This window comes from Salmo salar, chromosome ssa01, assembly GCF_905237065.1.
Source record: "Salmo salar chromosome ssa01, Ssal_v3.1, whole genome shotgun sequence".
Lineage (NCBI taxonomy): Eukaryota > Metazoa > Chordata > Actinopteri > Salmoniformes > Salmonidae > Salmo > Salmo salar.
This window is the reverse complement of record NC_059442.1, coordinates 16566273-16588639: the sequence shown is the minus strand read 5'-3', so window position 1 is coordinate 16588639 and position 22367 is coordinate 16566273. Positions and strand designations below refer to the sequence as shown.

At 40.8% G+C, this 22367-nt stretch overlaps 3 protein-coding genes across 3 annotated transcripts; all 3 read right to left on the bottom strand.

The window, feature by feature from the left end:
- Nucleotides 1-1416: 1416 nt before the first annotated feature.
- On the bottom strand, nucleotides 1417-16690 carry LOC106566987 (uncharacterized). The gene is made up of 8 exons (XM_014135757.2): nucleotides 16432-16690; nucleotides 14817-14919; nucleotides 12344-12408; nucleotides 12040-12254; nucleotides 11703-11950; nucleotides 9660-9785; nucleotides 4269-4416; nucleotides 1417-3768 (listed from the first exon to the last, which is right to left on the bottom strand). Exons 1-8 carry the CDS (start codon nucleotides 16434-16436, stop codon nucleotides 3629-3631), a joined length of 1050 nt encoding a protein of 349 aa, XP_013991232.2. The 5' UTR covers nucleotides 16437-16690; the 3' UTR covers nucleotides 1417-3628.
- On the bottom strand, nucleotides 16659-19866 carry LOC123741620 (GTPase IMAP family member 9). Its single transcript, XM_045714645.1, has 2 exons — nucleotides 18935-19866; nucleotides 16659-16741 (listed from the first exon to the last, which is right to left on the bottom strand). The coding sequence occupies exons 1-2, from the start codon at nucleotides 19683-19685 to the stop codon at nucleotides 16659-16661; spliced, it is 834 nt and encodes a 277-aa protein (XP_045570601.1). The 5' UTR covers nucleotides 19686-19866.
- Nucleotides 19752-22268, bottom strand: LOC123726700 (GTPase IMAP family member 4; the record flags this gene model as incomplete). The annotated part of the gene is made up of 2 exons (XM_045694348.1): nucleotides 19752-19756; nucleotides 21530-22268. Coding segments are annotated over 2 exons (744 nt in total), but the record flags the coding sequence as incomplete, so codon positions are not given.
- Nucleotides 22269-22367: the final 99 nt, after the last annotated feature.

Here is a 22367-nt window from a genome sequence, read left to right as displayed (position 1 = left end):
GGAGGCAACCCATCTGTCTAGAGAGACTAGTAGCCTAAATATCTGACTGAGCTTTAGTGGTTGAATTCATTTAATCAGTGCTGTTGTAAAAAAAGATTTTAGGTATGATCACCGAGTATTAAATCTGTCAGTGAGTTGATTACTTTTATGGACTTTATATGAGAAGGTGCAATACCATGGTAAACATGAACAGTATAGGGGTTAGTTCTGATACCATGGTATACATGAACAGTATGGGGGTTAGTTCTGATACCATGTTATACATGGGCAGTATGGGGGTTAGTTCTGATACCATGGTATACATGGGCAGTATGGGGGTTAGTTCTGATACCATGGTATACATGGGCAGTATGGGGGTTAGTTCTGATCCCATGGTAAACATGAACAGTATGGGGGTTAGTTCTGATACCATGTTATACATGGGCAGTATGGGGGTTAGTTCTGATACCATGGTATACATGGGCAGTATGGGGGTTAGTTCTGATACCATGGTATACATGGGCAGTATGGGGGTTAGTTCTGATCCCATGGTAAACATGAACAGTATAGGTGTTAGTTCTGATACCATGGTATACATGGGCAGTATGGGGGTTAGTTCTGATACCATGTTATACATGGGCAGTATGGGGGTTAGTTCTGATACCATGGTAAACATGAACAGTATAGGTGTTAGTTCTGATACCATGGTATACATGGGCAGTATGGGGGTTAGTTCTGTTACCATGGTATACATGGGCAGTAATAGGTGTTAGTTCTGTTACCATGGTATACATGGGCAGTAATGGGTGTTAGTTCTGTTACCATGGTATACATGGGCAGTAATGGGTGTTAGTTCTGTTACCATGGTATACATGGGCAGTAATGGGTGTTAGTTCTGTTACCATGGTATACATGGGCAGTAATGGATGTTAGTTCTGTTTCCATGGTATACATGGGCAGTAATGGGTGTTAGTTCTGTTACCATGGTATACATGGGCAGTAATGGGGCTTAGTTCTGTTACCATGGTATACATGGGCAGTAATGGGTGTTAGTTCTGTTACCATGGTATACATGGGCAGTAATGGATGTTAGTTCTGTTACCATGGTATACATGGGCAGTAATGGGTGTTAGTTCTGTTTCCATGGTATACATGGGCAGTAATGGATGTTAGTTCTGTTTCCATGGTATACATGGGCAGTAATGGGTGTTAGTTCTGTTACCATGGTATCAGGGTGTTAGTTCTGCTCTGCAGAGTGTAGTCATGGTCCTACTACTTTTTCGTCATGTGGTCAGAAAAAACTCTGAAACTCAGGAAACCCTACACATGCTCTCTCTGTCTCTGGTTTCACATCATGACATGTTCACTTCAGGGAGGAGAAATGAGATACATGCACATCCATTAACAATCATATTAGCATTTATTGAAATACTTGTTTTCAACAGTTATTTATAAACCAGATTGTGTTTCTATACAACATGACACCGTGCTAGAGTAATGGACTGTACATCTCAGAAACAAACTAAAGAGGACAGACAACCAAGACATAAGACAACAATCACTTTGTTCATATGGATCTTTCACAGAAAGAAGACAGTCATGTAACAAGAATATATAGTAGTACATTAACATACTTGGAACAAATTGTGTGACAATACGGTAAGGAGACAAGAGGAACCAAAGACAACATCATATGCCTCCTTTCGCTCATCCTTCCATCCATCCATGCTTCCATCCATCCGTTACGGCTCCTCCAAATACCAAGACACCTCTTAGGTCGATGGTGAGTCCAACAGCTCACGTTAGTCTGTCTCAATATTCTGAAATACCTCTATTTCATTTAATCCTGGAAACCTGACCCATGACCAGAGGAATGGCAATGGATGTTTTAACCAGCCCATGAAAGACATCTAGCCAATAAATTCAAACGTATTGAAATCAATATGGTCCATAGGGACAGTGAGAGTCTTCTGTCCTTCACAGTGATGTGATCAGGTTTGTATTGGTCATCAATATGATCAAACGAAAAAGAGAGAAATACCACAGTGTTAGTATTCATTCAGGTAGTACAGGACGTCTTGCATTTTGGGTGTTGAACTCATCCATACTATATAAAGGATAACATCGGAAATTGCCCCATGTACACATTAGATACAGAAATTATGCATTAATTCAAACGTTCATAAATTAGTTGGTTTCTCTCATTTCGCCGTTACACTCAGAGTTTAAGATGATGGACAACCAAAGCAGAGGACATACATTTTCTATGATCTGCGCAATAATATCTGATAAAAAAAAAAACTCTTCTCAGAAAAACACACACCTGACTGACGTTACGGAACTAGTAGGCTATTCATTGATCATAATTGTAGCCAAAACAATGATTCTGCGCTATGCACACAGTGAGAATATGATACACTATATGTCACTGTCTGTAGAAACACAGTAGAACAACCTGAGTTTCCTGTTATTGTCAGTTTTAGATAAGTCTATTCTCAACTGTTTGACTAAATGACCATTTAAGGACTATTAATGAGAAGCATCAGTGAGAGAGACAACCCTACTCTGTGCCTTGTTAAAGTGAAGTGTTACAACGCTACCTGGTCTTATCATCAACAAGTTGTGATTATATTGGAGTCCCATGAACACTAATGAGGCGTAATTGGCGTGTAAAACAGTGTTTGTGTTGTCACTTCATTACATGTTGATTGTGTTAGACTACCAGAAATGAAATAAGTGTTTCACTATAGAGATCAACCCTGACAATTCTGATCAATGATTGCTAGGTTTAATATCTTCTTTATTTAAGTTTTGAAAACAAAGGAAATTAATACAGAGATAATCAAATCAATTACAATCTAATGATTATAAATATATTTTTTGATACAAATTCAATAATCTCCCCCCCCCCTATTTTTTCAAAATGGTCATCAGTATTTTACTTAATTGCTATGTACAGTCACAATGATAGCTATTATTATTAAAAGATCAATCATATCAAACCATTATCATGGAGGTGATTATCATGTCATAGAATGTGTGACTGCACGGTATTGGCACTAGTTCACGTTACATGTTGTAGTGGAATGAGAAGTTGACTGTCCAGTACAATAAAATAAGATGGTTTGCGGCTCTATATTAAAATACCGTATGTCATCAAGCACAAAAAGGACATAAAAACAAATACAGACAATACAAAAATAGAAAAAGTGCAATTCATCTGTGATTTTATAATGATTCAACTTGACATTATATACACTATTCACACTCTAACCTGAAATCCAACATGTTTGGCTTATTGAAGAGAGTTCAATACATTGCATATTGAGGTTGAGGTTATGTTGAATGATAGCGAAGTGACCAGCCTAACATGCTAATTCCAAAATAATCAAAAAGGATTTAGCTCAATATGCAAAGTACAGACCAGATGTATTAATGAATGTAGACGTCAAAGGACATGCTCATCAATGCATCATACTCTAACAATGTTTTAGCTGAAGCCAAGCGTTGTGCATAAGAAGGGGTCCAGTTCAACCAGAAGGGTTTTCATTATTAAACATGAAACAGCTCCTTTCCTCAGCACCATGTCAATGACTTCCCGGGCCTTCTCTGCCCTCTCAGGAATCACTTTTACTGTCTCCATTTCATTTCATTTCATTTCATCCAGCAGATCGTCAACAACCGACTTTGACACACGATCCACAAAGTCCTTTCGTACAGAATGCAGTTGCTTCTCTGCAGAATCACTGTGACTGTTCTCAGCCCGATCCCTTCCCACTAACACAGCACCTGAGAGTCGGGAAAACAAAGACATGAACCTCTGTATACAATTATGTATGCTGTGCAACACCAGTGTTTACAAGCACAGTGCAGCAGCAGATAATCCCTTCTATCACGAATCCATCCACATCACTGATGGGTCCACAGTAAGGTGGGAATGGTGGTTGGATGGGTTTAAAGAAAACCTTCTCATATACAAGCCTTGTCCCAAACACAGCTGGATTTCATCTTTCATCTTAGAACTAATTTAGATATCGGGCACCTTTACCATGTTCATTTGAGTTTATGTTTGCTAAAAAATTTTTTTAATGGAAAACAAAAAATGAGTGTTCCTTATTGGACAAGTTCAAGTTTCCAAATATGTTTTGTCCTGTTGTGCCCACTAAACATGATGTTAGAGAAATCTTAATGGTAGCCAACCAATGAGAAAAGAGGAACCAGCAGTACTGAGGACATTGTGGCTAAGGTATTTTAAGGTTTTAATTAAAATAATAATTGTATAGTTTTACCTGGCAGAAGGGCACGTCCTGCCCACACTTCATGTCCATCAGCCCCTCTTTCCAGAAGTCTCAGCTCTACATGTTCCGTGTCTGGGTTCAGGAACACCTGAAAGGTGGGGTGGTAGTTTGGACCATAGTCCCAGTAAATCTGAATACGCTGAAACACAAAGTGACAGTAGATTAGACTACATTGTAAATTGTACTTGTGCTGTTATCAAACCCTTTCCTTGTATCTCAGACACACCACAACGATGAACAGCTTAAAGCAGCGTGTGGCCGTCCTATCGCTTGGTGTCGCTGCCGTGTTAAAACATGTTCTAGTCAAAGGCACTCAGACATCCGATGCTCTGGTATGTTTCCTATATTAGGAGAGGAGCAACAACCAGTAACAGAGTTGTATAGAACTGTGGTTCCCAAACTTTTTATAGTCCCGTACCCCTTCAAACATTCAACCTCCAGCTGCGTACCCCCTCTAGCACCAGGGTCAGCGCACTCTCAAATGTTGTTTTTTTGCTATCATTGTAAGCCTGCCAAACACACACACTATACGATACCTTTATTAAACGTAAGAATGAGTGTGAATTTGTCACAACCCGGCTTGTGGGAAGTGACAACGAGCTCTTGTAGAACTAGGGCACAAATAATAATATAATGATAATCAATAATTTTGCTCTTTATTTAGCCATCTTACATATAAAACGTTATTTGTTCATTGATAATGGTGAATAACTCACCACAGGTTAATGAGAAGGGTGTGCTTGAAAGGATGCACATAACTCTGCAATGTTGGGTTGTATTGGAGAGTCTCAGTCTCACATCATTTTCCACAAACAGTCTGTGCCTGTATTTAGTTTTCTTGCTAGTGAGGGCCGAGAATCCACTCTCACATAGGTACGTGGTTGCAAAGGGCATCAGTGTCTTAACAGCGCGATTTGCCAAGGCAGGATACTCTGAGCGCAGCCCAATCCAGAAATCTGGCAGTGGCTTCTGATTAAATAACATTTTCACAGAACCGCTTGTTGCAATTTCGATGAGGCTCTCTTGTTCAGATATCGGTAAGTGGACTGGAGGCAGAGCATGAAAGGGACAACGAATCCAGTTGTTTGTGTCATCCGTTTCGGGAAAGTACCTGCGTAATTACGCACCCAACTCACTCAGGTGCTTTGCTATATCACATTTGACATTGTCCGTAAGCTTGAGTTAATTTGCACACAAAAAATCATACAACGATGGAAAGACATGTGTGTTGTCCTTGTTAATGCAGACAGAGAAGAGCTCCAACTTCTTAATCTGTCACGGTTGTCATAAGGATTGGACCATAATGCAGCGGGAATATGTATAATCATCTTCTTTTTATTTGAAGAAGGAGAAACAACTAAATACGTATACAAAAAGAACAAAACGAAACAGACCTGTCAGGTGCAACAAACACTAAACAAGGAAGCAACTACCCACAAAATCCTATAGAAAAAACACCCTTCTTAAATAGGACCTTCAATTAGAAGCAACTAGGAGCAGCTGCTTCCAATTGAAGGTCAACCCAACAAACACCACATAGAAATAGACATACTAGAACTAACATAGAAATAGACTAACAAGAACATAACCCAACAAACCCCGAAACACTCTAACCACACCCCTGCCACGTCCTGACCAAACTACAATAACAAATAACCCCTTATACTGGTCAGGACTTGACATAATCATAGCCTCAATTTTGTCCCGCAAATTGAATATAGTTGCAGAGAGTCCCTGTAATCCTAGATTTAGATCATTCAGGCGAGAAAAAACATCACCCAGATAGGCCAGTCGTGTGAGAAACTCGTCATCATGCAAGCGGTCAGACAAGTGAAAATTATGGTCAGTAAAGAAAACTTTTGGCTCGTCTCCCAATAAAAAAAATGTGTCAATACTTTGCCCCTTGATAACCAGCGCACTTCTGTATGTTGTCAAAGCGTTACATGGTCGCTGCCCATTTCATTGCATAGTGCAGAAAATACACGAGAGTTCAGGGGCCTTGCTTTAAGAAAGTTAACCATTTTCACTGTAGTGTCCAAAATGTCTTTCAAGCTGCCAGGCATTCCTTTGGCAGCAAGAGCCTCTCGGTGGATGCTGCAGTGTACCCAAGTGGCGTTGGGAGGAACTGCTTGCACGCGCCTTACCACTCCACTATGTCTCCCTGTCATGGCTTTTGCGCCATCAGTACAGATACCAACACATCTTGACCACCAAAGTCCATTTGATGTCACAAAGCTGTCCAGTATTTTAAAAATATCCTCTCCTGTTGTCCTGGTTTCAAGTGGTTTGCAGAAGAGGATGTCTTCCTTAATTGACCCCCGTAAACGTAACGGACATATACCAGGAGCTGCACCAGGTCCGCCACGTCTGTTGACTCATCCAGCTGCAACGCATAGAATTCACTGGCTTGTATGCGAAGCAGTAATTGTTTCATAACATCTCCTGCCATGTCACTGATGCGCCGTGAAACAGTGTTGTTTGATGGAGGTATTGTCTGTATAGTTTTTTTTGGCCTTTTCCCCCAGCATTGTCCCAGTCATATCCGCGGCAGCAGGAAGAAGTAAGTCCTCCACAATAGTATGGGGCTTGCCTGTCCTAGCCACTCGGTAGCTCACCATATAAGACGCTTCTCCTCCCAGAGTGCTAAGAACCTTGGCGTGACCCTGGACAACACCCTGTCGTTCTCCACTAACATCAAGGCGGTGATCCGATCCTGTAGGTTCATGCTCTACAACATTCGCAGAGTACGACCCTGCCTCACACAGGAAGCGGCGCAGGTCCTAATCCAGGCACTTGTCATCTCCCGTCTGGATTACTGCAACTCGCTGTTGGCTGGGCTCCCAGCCTGTGCCATTAAACCCCTACAACTCATCCAGAACGCCGCAGCCTGTCTGGTGTTCAACCTTCCCAAGTTCTCTCACGTCACCCCGCTCCTCCGCTCTCTCCACTGGCTTCCAGTTGAAGCTCGCATCCGCTACAAGACCATGGTGCTTGCCTACGGAGCTGTGAGGGGAACGGCACCTCCGTACCTTCAGGCTCTGATCAGGCCCTACACCCAAACAAGGGCACTGCCTTCATCCACCTCTGGCCTGCTCGCCTCCCTACCTCTGAGGAAGCACAGTTCCCGCTCAGCCCAGTCAAAACTGTTCGCTGCTCTGGCACCCCAATGGTGGAACAAGCTCCCTCACGACGCCAGGACAGCGGAGTCAATCACCACCTTCCGGAGACACCTGAAACCCCACCTCTTTAAGGAATACCTAGGATAGGATAAAGTAATCCTTCTAACCCCCCCCTTAAAAGATTTAGATGCACTATTGTAAAGTGGTTGTTCCACTGGATATCATAAGGTGAATGCACCAATTTGTAAGTCGCTCTGGATAAGAGCGTCTGCTAAATGACTTAAATGTAAAAATGTAAATGCTTCTAGCCCCTTCTTATTAATGGTATCTGTTGCTTTTATACATGTCTTACTACTCGAAAGTCATATAAATTTTCGCAAAAAAACTCCCGTGGCTTATTTTTAAAATTGGCATGTTTTGTTTCTAAATGTCTGAGCAAGAGTGAAGGTTTCATTGAGTTGTGAGATAGTACTTTTGAGGAAAGACCCTACTCCCAATATAAGTGAACCTCAAATCAATGTAGTTCTTATCATATTTGCGCCTCTTCGATGATCAAACGTCCCTGTCTGTTGTTCGGTGCTTTCCCGGGTAAGGGGGCAGTATCTCTTCGGCTGCATCAGATTCACAACTGTCAGTGTCCATGCTAGCTGGGCTAACAACAAATGCAGAATTACTGATGCTAGCATTGGATGTGCTCGTGGAAGCAGAACAACTTGTGTCATCAACAGGTGTAGGTGTAGTAGTGCTTGTAGTAGTAATACTACCAGTAGAGCTGGTATGTGTCTCTATGGATGCGGGCCTTACTTTTTTTTGCCATTTATCAATTTTCGAGCAAACGGAATGAGCAGCAGCTACATATTTACATTTACATTTTAGTCATTTAGCAGACGCTCTTATCCAGAGCAACTTACAGTAGAGAATGCATACATTTCATACATTTTTTCTCTGTACTGGTCCACCGTGGGAATCAAACCCACAACCCTGGCGTTGCAAACACCATGCTCTAACAACTGAGCCACCATTAGTGGAATTCCCGCGAGAGTAACGGTTAATGTGATTGGATGTTAATTATTTGACTAGGTTACCTGTATTTGACATTGTGTTGTTATTTTGCTGAACACTAGATGGTTTAATTTTATTTTTGGCAGTGAAACGAGGTCACTCAGGCGAGAAAAAAACCTCACCCAAATGTATAGCCCCGTTGGAAAATATAAATGGACTGTTTGAAAATGTGACGTTTAAAAAAAAAAATTTGAATCACATTTTTATTTGGCCTACCCCCGACAGCATTGCCAGTTTGGGAGTACCTGGTATAGAACAAGCCGTCTACACAACTTATAGGTTATGTGTCACCTCAGCAAAGTGAGGTAATTATTAGCATGGAATGTACAATGTTTAGTTATCAGTGTAAACAGGGTTGGCTCCAGGCATAAGCCCCAAGCAACTTACTGTTGAGAGTTAAAATAGTAGAATACACAAGGTACAAGTTCGAAATGTGGTTGTGCATCAGCAATTTCTCTTCTGTCAGTCACTGATAGTCACTCCAATTAGCCATGTCAGCTAACAATTTTTAGACTGGTAAATGAGTCTATCCAGCTATCGAAACTTGTAGTAATCATGGCCGAATACCGACCGTTCACGCAGGGCACATGCCCAGGGGCCCTGACCTCTAGGAGGCCCCCATTGATTTTGATAGTCCCTCTCACTTAGATATCATAAACATTGTATAAGTCATGGCAAAATGGGTAGAATTGCAGGAAATTAGCCATAAAACTAAAAAATTATTCTCTCTGACCCTTATAAAAATGAGAAGAATTGCATGAAATAAAATATATCTCCAGCCCATGGCAAAATGTGCAAAATTGCAGGAAATGAATTTAGCGTAAATTTCTCTCCGACGTTACGAGGGGGGCCACCAAAATGTTTTGCCCACTAGAGCCTGGTTCATCTCTAGGTTTTTTCCTAGGTTCCTGCTTGTCTAGGGAGTTTTTCCTAGCCACCGTGTATCTACATTTGGGGTTTGAGGCTGGGTTTCTGTATAGCACTTTGTGACATCGGCTGATGTAAAAAGGGCTTTATAAATAAATTTGATTGATTGATTGATAGATAGGTGGGTGGGCGGGGGGAGCCGGCCATGAGTGTACATCTGGCACAATGTGATGTCATCATCACTATGTGACATCATCAGTATGTGACATCATCACTATGCGACATCATCATCAGTATGTGACATCATCTGTAAACAACATCAGTCAGAGTCTACCTTAGCTTTTGGGTAGATGTCCTGTATCTTCTTCAGATCACAGAAGAGACTGTACTTTCCCCCTCGACTTAGAGTGCAATCCGAACAGACCGGTATGTAAGTGTTCCCTGTTTGTTGTTGCTTCACCTGCCACAGAATAACAGATGATTATCAATGAGGACATGAAGACCTAAAAGGGGGGAATTGAACACTACCTAAATGTTTTGTCTTGAACCATGTTTTAAGAAGAAAAAAAAAGCTTTTTGAAGTTGAACAAAGTTACCCCATTTCCTGTCAAAAGGAAAGCCACAGAGTTGAAGTCGGAAGTTTACATACACCTTAGCCAAATACATTTAAACTCAGTTTTTCACAATTCCTGACATTAATATCTAGTAAAAATTCCTTGTCTTAGGTCAGTTAGGATCACCACTTTATTTTAAGAATGTGAAATGTCAGAATAATAGTAGAGAGAATGATTTATTTCAGCTTTTTATTTCCTTCATCACATTCCCAGTGGGTTTACAGACACTCAATTAGTATTTGGTAGCATTGCCTTTAAATTGTTTAACTTGGGTCAAACGTTTTGGGTAGCCTTCCACAAGCTTTCCACAATAAGTTGGGTGAATTTTGGCCCATTCCTCCTGACAGAGCTGGTGTAACTGAGTCAGGTTTGTAGGCATCCTTGCTCGCACACGCTTTTTCAGTTCTGCCCACAAATTTTCTATAGGATTGAAGTCAGGGCTTTGTGATGGCCACTCCAATACCTTGACTTTGTTGTCCTTAAGCCATTTTGCCACAACATTGGAAGTATGCTTAGGGTCATTGTCCATTTGGAAGACCCATTTGCGACCAAGCTTTAACTTCCTGACTGATGTCTTGAGATGTTGCTTCAATATATCCACATAATTTTCCATCCTCAAGATGTCATCTATTTTGTGAAGTGCTCCAGTCCCTCCGGCAGCAAAGCACCCCCACAACATGATGCTGCCACCCCTATGCTTCACGGTTGGGATGGTGTTCCTCGGCTTGCAAGCATCCCCCTTTCTCCTCCAAACATAACGATGGTCATTATGGCCAAACAGTTCTATTTTTGTTTCATCAGACCAGAGGACATTTCTCCAAAACGTACGATCTTAGTCCCCATGTGCAGTTGCAAACCGTAGTCTGGCTTTTTCAGGGCGGTTTTGGAGCAGTGGCTTCTTCCTTGCTGAGCGGCCTTTCAGGTTATGTTGATATTGGACACATTTTACTGTGTAATAGATACTTTTGTACCTGTTTCCTCCAGCATCTTCACAAGGTCCTTTGCTGTTGTTCTGAGATTAATTTACACTTTTTGCACCAAATTACGTTCATCTCTAGGGGACAGAACGCATGTCCTTCCTGAGCAGTATGACGGCTGCGTGGTCCCATGGGGTTTATACTTGCGTACTATTGTTTGTACAGATGAACGTGGTACCTTCAGGCGTTTGGAAATAGCTCCCAAGGATGAACCAGACTTGTGGATGTCTACAATTTTTTGGCTGATTTCTTTTGAGTTTCCTATGATGTCAAGCAAAGAGGCACTGAGTTTGAAGGTAGGCCTTGAAATACATCCACAGGTACACCTCCAATTGACTCAAATGATGTCAATTAGCCTATCAGAAGTTTCTAAAGCCATGACATCATTTTCTGCAATTTTCCAAGCTATTTAAAGGCACGGTCAACTTAGTGTATGTGAAGTTCTGACCCCCTGGAATTGTGACAGTGAATTATAAGTGAAATAATCTGTCTGTAAACATTTGTTGGAAAAATGACTTGTGTCATGCACAAAGTAGATGTCCTAACCGACTTGCCAAAACTATAGTTTGTTAACAAGAAATCTGTGGAGTGGTTGAAAAACGAGTTTTAATGACTCCAACCTAAGTGTATGTAAACTTCCGACTTCAACTGTATAAAAAAAAAACTAAATAGTATTTTTTATGATTTCATTATTTTTTGCAGACATTTTTAGGTAAGCACCACAGTTCTAAAATATAAAATACATGACAAGACATGTTTTGGTTAGCGCATGGATTTGGACTGTACCTCATTAAGAGGCACATTCGATGGCAGGACGATCACATTCAGAACTGACTGAGGATGGCCGAATGATTGGAGGAAAGGCAGCACCTGTCCCTTGATCGAGAGGAAGGGTTTAAACATTCTGACCAGGCCCCATAAGGAGAGGTCTGTGATGTTCACCACTACGTGTGTGTCAGTCACCCTCAGTGGTGGTAAAACCTCCACACTGTCACCAGTAACATGGGCCACAGACAGGGAATCAAGACCCTCTCCTGCAAAACAAATATATCTTACTCATCCACTGTCATTTGGCTGTTGTATTGGTCATCTTGATGATAGTTCTGAGTGGTGTGTAACTCACCAGAGAGAATCTCACAGTGTGGGAGATGTAGCTGACAGATAGACCCCTGAAGACACTCAATACTGAACAGGGGTCCTGCAGGAGTCTGGCCTGTGGAGTGCAGGAGATTCTCATCCCATTGGACAGTTCTGTACAGCACCTCCCCCTCCCCCTTCATCAGAAACACCAGCCCTGTCAAACTGCACTGGAACAGACCTGCATGGGAGCACTGAAGCCTGGAGGACACAGGACAATAATTAGTTACAATAATTAACACAAATCCTCTGAATCAAATGTATTAATGTTATCAGCAATACATTGTTACCTGCATGACATTTCTGTAAATCCTGTGGATGTTTCAGGTGTTAATTTTGTCACAACAGCAAGTGTCTGAAATGCAGATTGAAAACACCAAATCAGCAGTCTCTTAGAAAGCAACTAGACCACCTTCGATCTGCACTGCAGTCGTCTTAATGGCGCCATCTGCAGTTGAAATAATAACAAATCTCTTTCCCCACCACTGTTTGGGTAAAAAGCTAAGGGTCGAGGCTGGAGAAATGTAACCACTCTTTAATTCATAGACAGAGCTAAGGATGCAAGGACTGACCATCCATGATATCAAAATGATTGTTACAACCATGCTTTGAGGCTATACAGTGTTTGTTTACATTTATTTTGTCTATAAACACTGGAGTAAAACAAGCTTATATTTTGGGTTCTGATGGAGTATGACAGTTGAACTAAGCTCATGAGGCATTTCTAAGTTATATTCGTCAAGAATCAATGGGTACATATCATTCATTCATTTATAGTATGTAAAAAAAAAATGTATGTACTGTAGCATCTGCAGATGAACCCTTTAAAGTACAAAATGTTTGTCCGATATGTCAAGATCTGAAACGTGGTCTAATGTCAACATGATGATCGTTGTGAGTGGTCCCGAGTGGCGCTCAGGACCTGAAACGTGGTCTAATGTCAACATGATGATCGTTGTGAGTGGTCCCGAGTGGCGCTCAGGACCTGAAACGTGGTCTAATGTCAACATGATGATCATTGTAAGGGCTCCCGACTGGCGCAGCGGTCTAAGGCACTGCATCTCAGTGCTTGAGGTGTCACTACAGACCCTGGTTCGTTTCTAGGCTGTATCACAACTGGCCGTGATTGGGAGTCCCATAGTGCGGCGCGCAATTGGCCCAGCGTCGTCCGGGTTAGGTTTAAATAAAAACATATAAAACATAAATAAACTTGAGCAGATCCAAGTACCGTAAATTCTGGACTATAAGCCGCAACTTTTTTCCCAGCTTTGAACCTCGCGGCTTAAACAATGACGCGGCTAATATATGGATTTTTCCCGCTTTCAATTTTTTTTCTCAAAAAAAACACATTCTGTGACGTACTCAGTTTTTTGGCGGCATGATGCTTTCATTAGACCAATGAAATTGCCGAATGGGTTAAGGTCAAACAACTATTTTTGTTTACTGTTTAGATTAAATCGAGCGCTCTCAAACTTCCCATCATTCTGATTACGGTAGTCATTTTGTCACCCTGATTCCTGGGGGTACAACAAAGTATTTGCAGCCACTCGACATCAGTGTAAATCGTGCATTTAAGGTGGCGCTCCGTGTTCAGCGGGAGGCTTGGATGACAAGTGGGGAGAAATCCTTCACTAAAACGGGCCGCATGCGAAGAGCAACTTATGGTCAAGTCTGGCAGTGGGTCCAGACAGCGTGGAGCATTGTCAAAAAAATCACTATCATCAACGGTTTTCGAAAGGCTGGACTGCTGCGTGTTGAAGAGGGCTCAGCGGGGGATTTGCCTCCGGATGAAAGTGACGAGAGCGACAATGAAAACGATCCAATATCGGATGAAGTAATTCTGAGGCTATTCAACTCCGACACCGAAGGAGATGGTTTCAGTGCACAGGAGAAGGAAGATGGTGACCAATGTCTTTCTTGGTAGGCTACTGTTTACTGCTAATTTTGTATTTTTTGTTACAAGCCGTGCTGAGTTAAAGCCTATTTATTTTTGTTACAAGCCGTGTTTCGTTAAAGCCCATTTATTTTTGTTACAAGCCGTGCTGAGTTAAAGCCTATTTATTTTTGTTACAAGCCGTGTTTCGTTAAAGCCCATTTATTTTTGTTACAAGCCGTGTTTCGTTAAAGCCTATTTATTTTTGTTACAAGCAGTGTTTCGTTAAAGCCCATTTATTTTTGTTACAAGCAGTGTTTCGTTAAAGCCCATTTATTTTTGTTACAAGCAGTGTTTCGTTAAAGCCTATTTATTTTTGTTACAAGCCGTGTTTCGTTAAAGCCTATTTATTTTTGTTACAAGCCGTGTTTCGTTAAAGCCCATTTATTTTTGCTACAAGCCGTGCTTCGTTAAAGCCTGTGTAAAGTTCATTTGTTTCAATGTACTGGTAGGCACCTGCGGCTTATAGACATGTGCGGCTTATTTATGTTCAAAATAATATATTTTTTTAAATTCAGTGGGTGCGGCTTATATTCAGGTGCGCTTAATAGTCCGGAAATTACGGTACATGCCTGAATACCATATGAAAGGAATAGACATCTATAATTAAGACAGTGGCTTATTTTTTATTATTAATTATTGAGGCATATAACTGGATCTTTTCTACACAACTGAGGGATGCAAACTCGACATTACACAACATTTGAGGAGTGAAAACATTTAAGTACTTTAAAATAATGACTGTCCTACAATAATCAAACTGTGAGTATTGAGAATCTTTAATAGAGTTGAACTGAAACACTGAGGCAATGATGATATAGTCTACTTACATGTTCCGCTGGTGTAGATGTAGAGCTGTGTTCAAATTCAGGGTTTGATGTGTCACTGGTGCACGGATTCTTCTGACTACAAAATATTCTTCTGACTACAGAACTATATTCAGAGAACAGGGTTAGTTAGGGCAGGGAGATAGAGAATTAGTGTATCCATTGTTGCATGCTACAATAGAGAGACAGAGATGAAGAAAGCTCTGAAGGTTTCCGCTTGTGCTACAGTAGCCTTGATGTCAACCTCCCCACTCTTGCATCTTCAGTACATTTTTCAGCATTTTTGTTAATATTCACTACCGGTCAAAAGTTTCAGAACACCTTCTCATTCCAAGGTTTTTATTTATTTATACTATTTTCTACATTGTCGAATAATAGTGAAGACATCAAAACTATGAAATAACTGATATGGAATCATGTAGTAACCAAAAAAGTGTTAAGCAAATTAAAATATATTTTATATTTGAGATTCTTCAAATAGACACCCGTTGCCTTGATGACAGCTTTGCACACTCTTGGCATTCTCTCAACCAGCTTCATGAACTAGTCACCTGGAATGTATTTCAATGAACAGGTTTGACATCTTAAGTTAATTTGTGGAATTTATTTCCTTCTTAATGCGTTTGAGCCTATCAGTTGTGTTGTGACAAGGTAGGGGTGGTATACAGAAGATAGCCCTATTTGGTAAAAGACCAAGTCCATATTATGGCAAAAACAGCTCAAATAAGCAAAGAGAAATGACAGTCCATCATTACTTTAAGACATGAAGGTCAGTCAATACGGAACATTTCAAGAACTTTTAAAGTTTCTTCAAGTGCAGTCGCAAAAACCATCAAGCGCTATGATGAAACTGGCTCTCTTGAGGACCGCCACAGGAAAGGAAGACCCCGAGTTACCTCTGCTGCAAAGGATAAGTTCATTAGAGTTACCAGCCTCAGAAATTGCAGCCCAAATAAATGCTTCACAGAGTTCAAGTAACAGACACATCTCAACATCAACGGTTCAGAGGAGACTGCGTGAATCAGGCCTTCATGGTCGAATTGCTGCATTACACACCTCCAGGCTGAGTAAGGGCTATTTGACCAAGAAGGAGAGTGATGAAGTGCTGCATCAAATGACCAGGCCTCCACAATCTCCCGACCTCAACCAAATTGAGATGGTTTGGGATGAGTCGGACCGCAGAGTGAAGGAAAAGCAGCCAACAAGTGCTCAACGTATGTGGGAACTCCTTCAAGACTGTTGGAAAAGTATTCCAGGTGAAGCTGGTTGAGAGAATGCCAAGAGTGTGCAAAGCTGTCATCAAGGCAAAGGGTGGCTATTTGAAGAATCTCAAATATATTTAGATTTTTTTAATGCTTTTTTGGTTACTACATGTGTTATTTCATAGTTTTGATGTCTTCTCTATTATTCTACAATGTAGAAAATAGTAAAAATAAAGAAAAACCCTTGAATGAGTAGGTGTTCTAAAACTTTTCACTGGTAGTGTACAGTGACATGCTACTAGTGTGTATGTGCAATAATGTTTGAATGTGTACAGCTTGTTACATCCTCAGTAGATCTGATTATTATAGAACATGTTTTGTGAGGGAGAAGCGGAGCCTCAGACAACAGTGCCTACCTCATGACATCCAAGCTGGAGTTGTGGGTATCAGATATGTATTCTCCAGGTACTGGACAACATCACAACAAGAGAACTATAATACTTAGATTAGGCTGAAGTACTCTACAATCCATTAATTTTTCTTGCTTGGTGAATGATAAAATGATAAACGCATTCAACACTTTATTTTTATTTTGATAAAACTGTATTCTCAGGGAAGAACTGTAACATCCTACCCACTAGCCTCAGCAGAGATTCAGCCACAGATCCAACCACGACATCTGTTCTGAACCATCATATCCAGTCTCAGGTCTGCTGCCTCCACTCACTGTAGAACAACACAATGCTTGCATCATGTAGATAACCTCCTCGAGTTGATTGCTAAGTTACATAACAAACAAATCCCCATCAATTTCCTTAGACTTAGACTCTAAACAAATAAGCAATGCTGATATCTACATTATGATGGTGGTTGGTTCAGTTTCATGAATAATGTTAATAACAGAAGGAAAGGGGTCTCTAACATTTTGTTTCATTTTGCTTAAATGTTATCTTGTAATGTAAGTTACATAACAAAAAAATCCCCATCAAAATCCATCAGTTTAAGCTAGAGATACACTGCCGTTCAAAAGTTTGGGGTCAACACCAGTCTCAACGTCAACAGTGAATAGGCGACTCCGGGATGCTGGCCTTCTAGGCAGTGTTGCAAAGAAAAAGCCATATCTCAGACTGACCAATAAAAAGAAAAGATTAAGATGGGCAAAAGAACACAGACACTGGACAGAGGAACTCTACCTAGAAGGCCAGCATACCGGAGATGCCTCTTCACCGTTGATGTTCAGACTGGTGTTTTGCGGGTACTATTTAATGAAGCTGCCAGTTGAGGACTTGTGAGACGTCTGTTTCTCAAACTAGACACTGTAATGTACTTGTCCTCTTGCTCAGTTGTGCACCGGGGCCTCCCACTCCTCTTTCTATTCTGGTTAGAGCCAGTTTGCGCTGTTCTGTGAAGGGAGTAGTACACAGCGTTGTACGAGATCTTCATTTTCTTGGCAATTTCTGTAATCGAACCCACAAATGCTGACGCTCCAGATACTCAACTAGTCTAAAGAAGGCCAGTTTTATTGCTTCTTTAATCATAACAACAGTTTTCAACTGTGCTAACATAATTGCAAAATGGTTCTCTAATGATCAATTAGCCTTTTAAAATGATAAACTTGGATTAGCTAACACAACGTGCCATTGGAACACAGGAGTGATGGTTGCTGATAATGGGCCTCTGTACGCCTATGTAAATATTCCATGAAAAATCAGCTGTTTCCAGCAACAATAGTCATTTACAATATTAACAATGTCTACACTGTATTTCTGATCAATTTGATGTTATTTTAATTGGCAAAAAATGTGCCTTTCTTTCTAAAACAAGGACATTTCTATGTGAACCCAAACTTTTGAATGGTAGTGTATCTCTAGAGATATTTTTTTGCGTTGGATGCGTCTCAATCCACTACATCCGCCAGTGTCGCACTTCCGCATCTGAAGGTAGAGCTAGAGCGGTGTTTGTCAGACCATGAGACATCCTACCAACCGTTTTGCTCTAGGACCCCCACAAATGTCAGGAGAATCATTTGAAGTCGGTACCGTCGATGTGCCAACTTCTGTTTGGTAGTGTCCAACCCGTTTGGGCTACAAACTGGGACCCCACTGTGGAAAGGGGAGATTCTAACAAACATGATGGTGTTCTCTGTTTTGCTCTACGACCCCCACAAGTGTTAACGGGACTTGTCTGAAGGTAACCGGTACCCGTTTAAAAAAAGAAATGGAAGGATGAAGGTAATTTTGTGCCTACCCAAAAAAGGGGTTAAATATGTGAACAAAAAAAAAAATATATATATATATATATATATATATATATTTCTTGAGTTTTTTTAATACCTTCTAGATTTAGGACAGGCACTTCAACGTCTTGTTTCTTATGATTTTCTTTTTTTACTGTCCTTTTTGCATTGTATGAATGTGTTTTTCAATGTGTTTCTATGGGCTTCAGTAGTAAAGGCCAAAATCAATATTTTATAACCAAAAATAATATATCATTTTTTTTTTTATACCTAAAGGAGTCCTAAAATTCTAAATCAAATAGCTAAATGATCCATAGTATGACCATCTTAAAACAATTCCATATGTCAGGTTAGCAGTCCCGGCACCACTCCCCCAACATTTTAGACTAAAGAAATAAGCAATAATGATATCTACACTATGATGGTGTTTGGTTCAGGTTTATGAATAATGTTAATAACAGAAGGAAAGTGGACTGTAGCATTTACTCTGTCTTATTTTGTTTAAATGTTATTTTGTAATATGATGTGTGACTGGAATCTTGATTTGTTTTTAATCATGATCCTTTTGTAAACATATGTGCACCTCTAAGTTGGTAAACTAACCTTTTTAAATTGAGGGTAGCCAAACAAGAACGTTGTAGCACGCTTGAGATTTGAAGGTACTGTCAGAGTACCATACTTACTACTTAGAAGAAGAGGGTCTATGCTGTGAGCTCCCTTTAATGGCAAAGATGGTTTCTCCCACATCTCCTCAGGTATCCAATTCATTCCTTCTTCACAATCTCTTTCAGGGTAAAACACATCTCCACTGTTGGCTGCCACCATCTCCTCTATCTTCTCCAGCAGCTCTGTGACCTGAGTGACATCACCCTTCTTCTCATTGTTGAGGACATGATACCTGTTTCCACATTTCTCAACAAGCCACTGGAGGGCCTTCCCTTCTCTCTGAATATGCTGCTCAATGGTTGTGTCTCCCAGACAGTCTCCATGGGTGAACAGCACTATAGTGTGACTCCAGACCTTCTCACTGAGAAGCTCCAGGTGGTCCTCTGCAGCATTTGTTTCTTCTTCTTTGAATGAAACATCCACCCGTATGACCAGGAGGAGAGTGTGGGGTCCTGGGGGACACAAAGACACACTGAACACAATTTCCTGTTTAACCAGCTCAGGAGTGTACTCTACAGGGAGATTCTTCGACCAGCCAGGAGTGTCAACCACAGTGACCTGCCTCCCTGCTACTTCTCCATGTCTCTTCACACACTGAGTGGCTGTCCTCAGGTCAAACTCCTCTCTGCCCAAGATGGTGTTTCCTGATGAACTCTTCCCAGCATCTCTGGATCCCAGCAGCACAATCCTCAGCTCTGAGAGATGGAAGTAGTCACCTGTCAGAGAGAACACAGCTTTTATTGATCTGAACGTGTGATTTGGGAGCATTATGATAACGTAGACCACTTTGTAGGCTGCGATTTTCAAAACACATTGCGATCCATTTTAACACAGCTAATCTACAGAGAAGTTTCAAAAATGGGGTTACTCGCATTAACTTAAAAATAATGTCAGCGGATGATGCATGTTCAGTGACTTCAGAAAATATTCACATCACCTTTTTTTTTACAGCCTGAATGTAACATGTATTAAATTGAGATGTATTGTCTGTACTGATCTTTAAAATATATTTAACTAGGCAAGTCAGTTAAGAACAAATATTTATTTACAATGACGGCCTACCCTGGCCTAACCCAGATGACACTGGGCCAATTGTGCTGGGTCACAGCCGGTTGTGACACAGCCTGGAATTGAACCAGGGTCTGTAGTGACACCTCTAGCACTGAGATGCAAGATCTACACATAGACATACATTTTTACAAATTCATTAAAAATGAAAAGCTGAAATGTCTTCAGTCAAAAATTATTCAACCACTTTATGGCAAGTCATAAATAAGTTCACGAGTAAGAAAATGTGCTTAAGTCACATAATGAGTTGCATGGACTCACTGTGTGCAAAAATAGTGGTTGACATTATTTTTTTATGACTACCCCATCTCTGTACCCCACATACACAATTATCTGTAAGGTTCTTCAATTGAGTAGTGAATTCATGCACAGATTTAAAGACCAGGGAGGTTTTCCAATGCCTCACAAAAAAGGGCACTGATTGGTAGATAAAAAAACAATATATATATATATATATAAATAAATGAGCTGACACTGAATATCCCTTTGAGCATGAAGTTAGGCTTTAGATGGTGTATCAATACACCCGGTCAATACAAAGATATAGGTCTTTCCTAACTCAGTTGCCAGAGAGGAAGGCAACTGCTCAGGAATTTCACCATAAGGTCAATGGTGATTTTAAAACAGTTGCAGAGTTTAATGGCTGTGATAAGAGAAAACTGAGAATGAATCAACAACATTGTAGTTACTCCAAAATATTGAGTTAAATAATGGAGTGAATAGAAGGAAGCCTGTACAGAATAAAACATATTCCAAAACATTGCATCCTGTTTGCAAGACACTAAAGCAATACTGCAAAACATTTTGCAAAGGAATTAACATTTTGTCCTGAATACAAAGTGTTATGTTTGGGGCAAATCCAACACAACACATCACTGCGTACCACTCTCCATATTTTCAAGCATGGTGGTGGCTGCATTATGTTATGGGTATGCTTGTCATCGGCAAGGACTGGGGAGTTTTTCAGGATAAAAAGAAAACAGAATGTAGCTAAGCACAGGCAAAATCCTAGAGGAAAACATGGTTCAGTCTGCTTTCCAACAGACACTGGGAGACAAATTCACCTTTCAGGAGAACAATAACCCTAAAACACAAGGCCACAAGACCTAAAACACCACTCCATACACTGGAGTTACTTACCAAGACGACAGTGAATGTTCCTGAGTTTCCTATTTACAGTTTTGACTTAAATTTTCATTAAAACCTATGGCAAGAATATGGTTGTCTAGCAATGATCCACAACAAACTTCACAGAGCTTGAATCATTTTAAAAAGAATAATGGGCAATATTGCACAATCCAGGTGTGCAAAGCTCTTAGACATACCCAAAAAGACTCACTGCTGTAAGGTGTTTCTAATTACAATTAAATCCATTTTAATTTTAATCCCACAAATTTGGAAAAAGTCATGGAGAGTGAGTCCATCTATAATTAGGAAAATATGTGTCCTCCTGAGAATTAAAAATTATACTGTCAATGACAATTGTCTGGTGCTTTTATACCTGCCAAGCAGTTTGAAAAATAAACCATGAACAGAAAACTCACCTATAAATGTTCTATGGATCTCTCTCTGTTTCTTCACCCTCATGCACAGCTGTTTAGCTTTGTCTTCCTTTTTTCTCCTCCAAACTTCTATCTTCTCTAGTAGCTCCCTCTTTATCTCAAAATGTCCTCCTCTGTTTCCTGCCACCGTCTCCTCTATCTTCTCCAGCAGCTCTGTGACCTGAGTGACATCCCCTCTGTTCTCATTGTTGAGGACATGATACCTGTTTCCACATTTCTCAACAAGCCACTGGAGGGCCTCCCCTTCACTCTCAATGTGCTGCTCAATGGTTGTGTCTCCCAGACAGTCCCCACGGGTAAACAGCACTATAGTGTGACTCCAGACTGTCTCACTGAGAAGGGTCAAGTGTTCCTCTACTGCTCTTCTGTCTTCCTCAGTGTATAAAAACCCCACCGATATGACAAGGAGGAAAGTGTGGGGTCCTGGGGGACACAGAGACACACTAAGCAAAATCTCCTGTTTAACCAGCTCAGGAGTCCTCTCTACAGGAAGATTCTTCCACCAGCCAGGAGTGTCGACCACAGTGACCTGCCTCCCTGCTACTTCTCCCTGTCTCTTCACACACTGAGCAGTTGTCTTCAGGTCAAACTCCTCTCTGCCCAGTATGGTGTTTCCTGCTGAACTCTTCCCAGATCCTCCTCTGTACCCCAGCAGCACAATCCTTAACTCTGAGAGATGGAGGGAGTCACCTGACAGAGAGAGAGAGCGGGAGAGATTATTTTCCCCAGTTCACAATGAAAGAGGTACATTTTTACTCTGTATATAGTGTGTCCATTATAATATTCCTCATATGCCATTGTAACATGGAGGATTTAACCA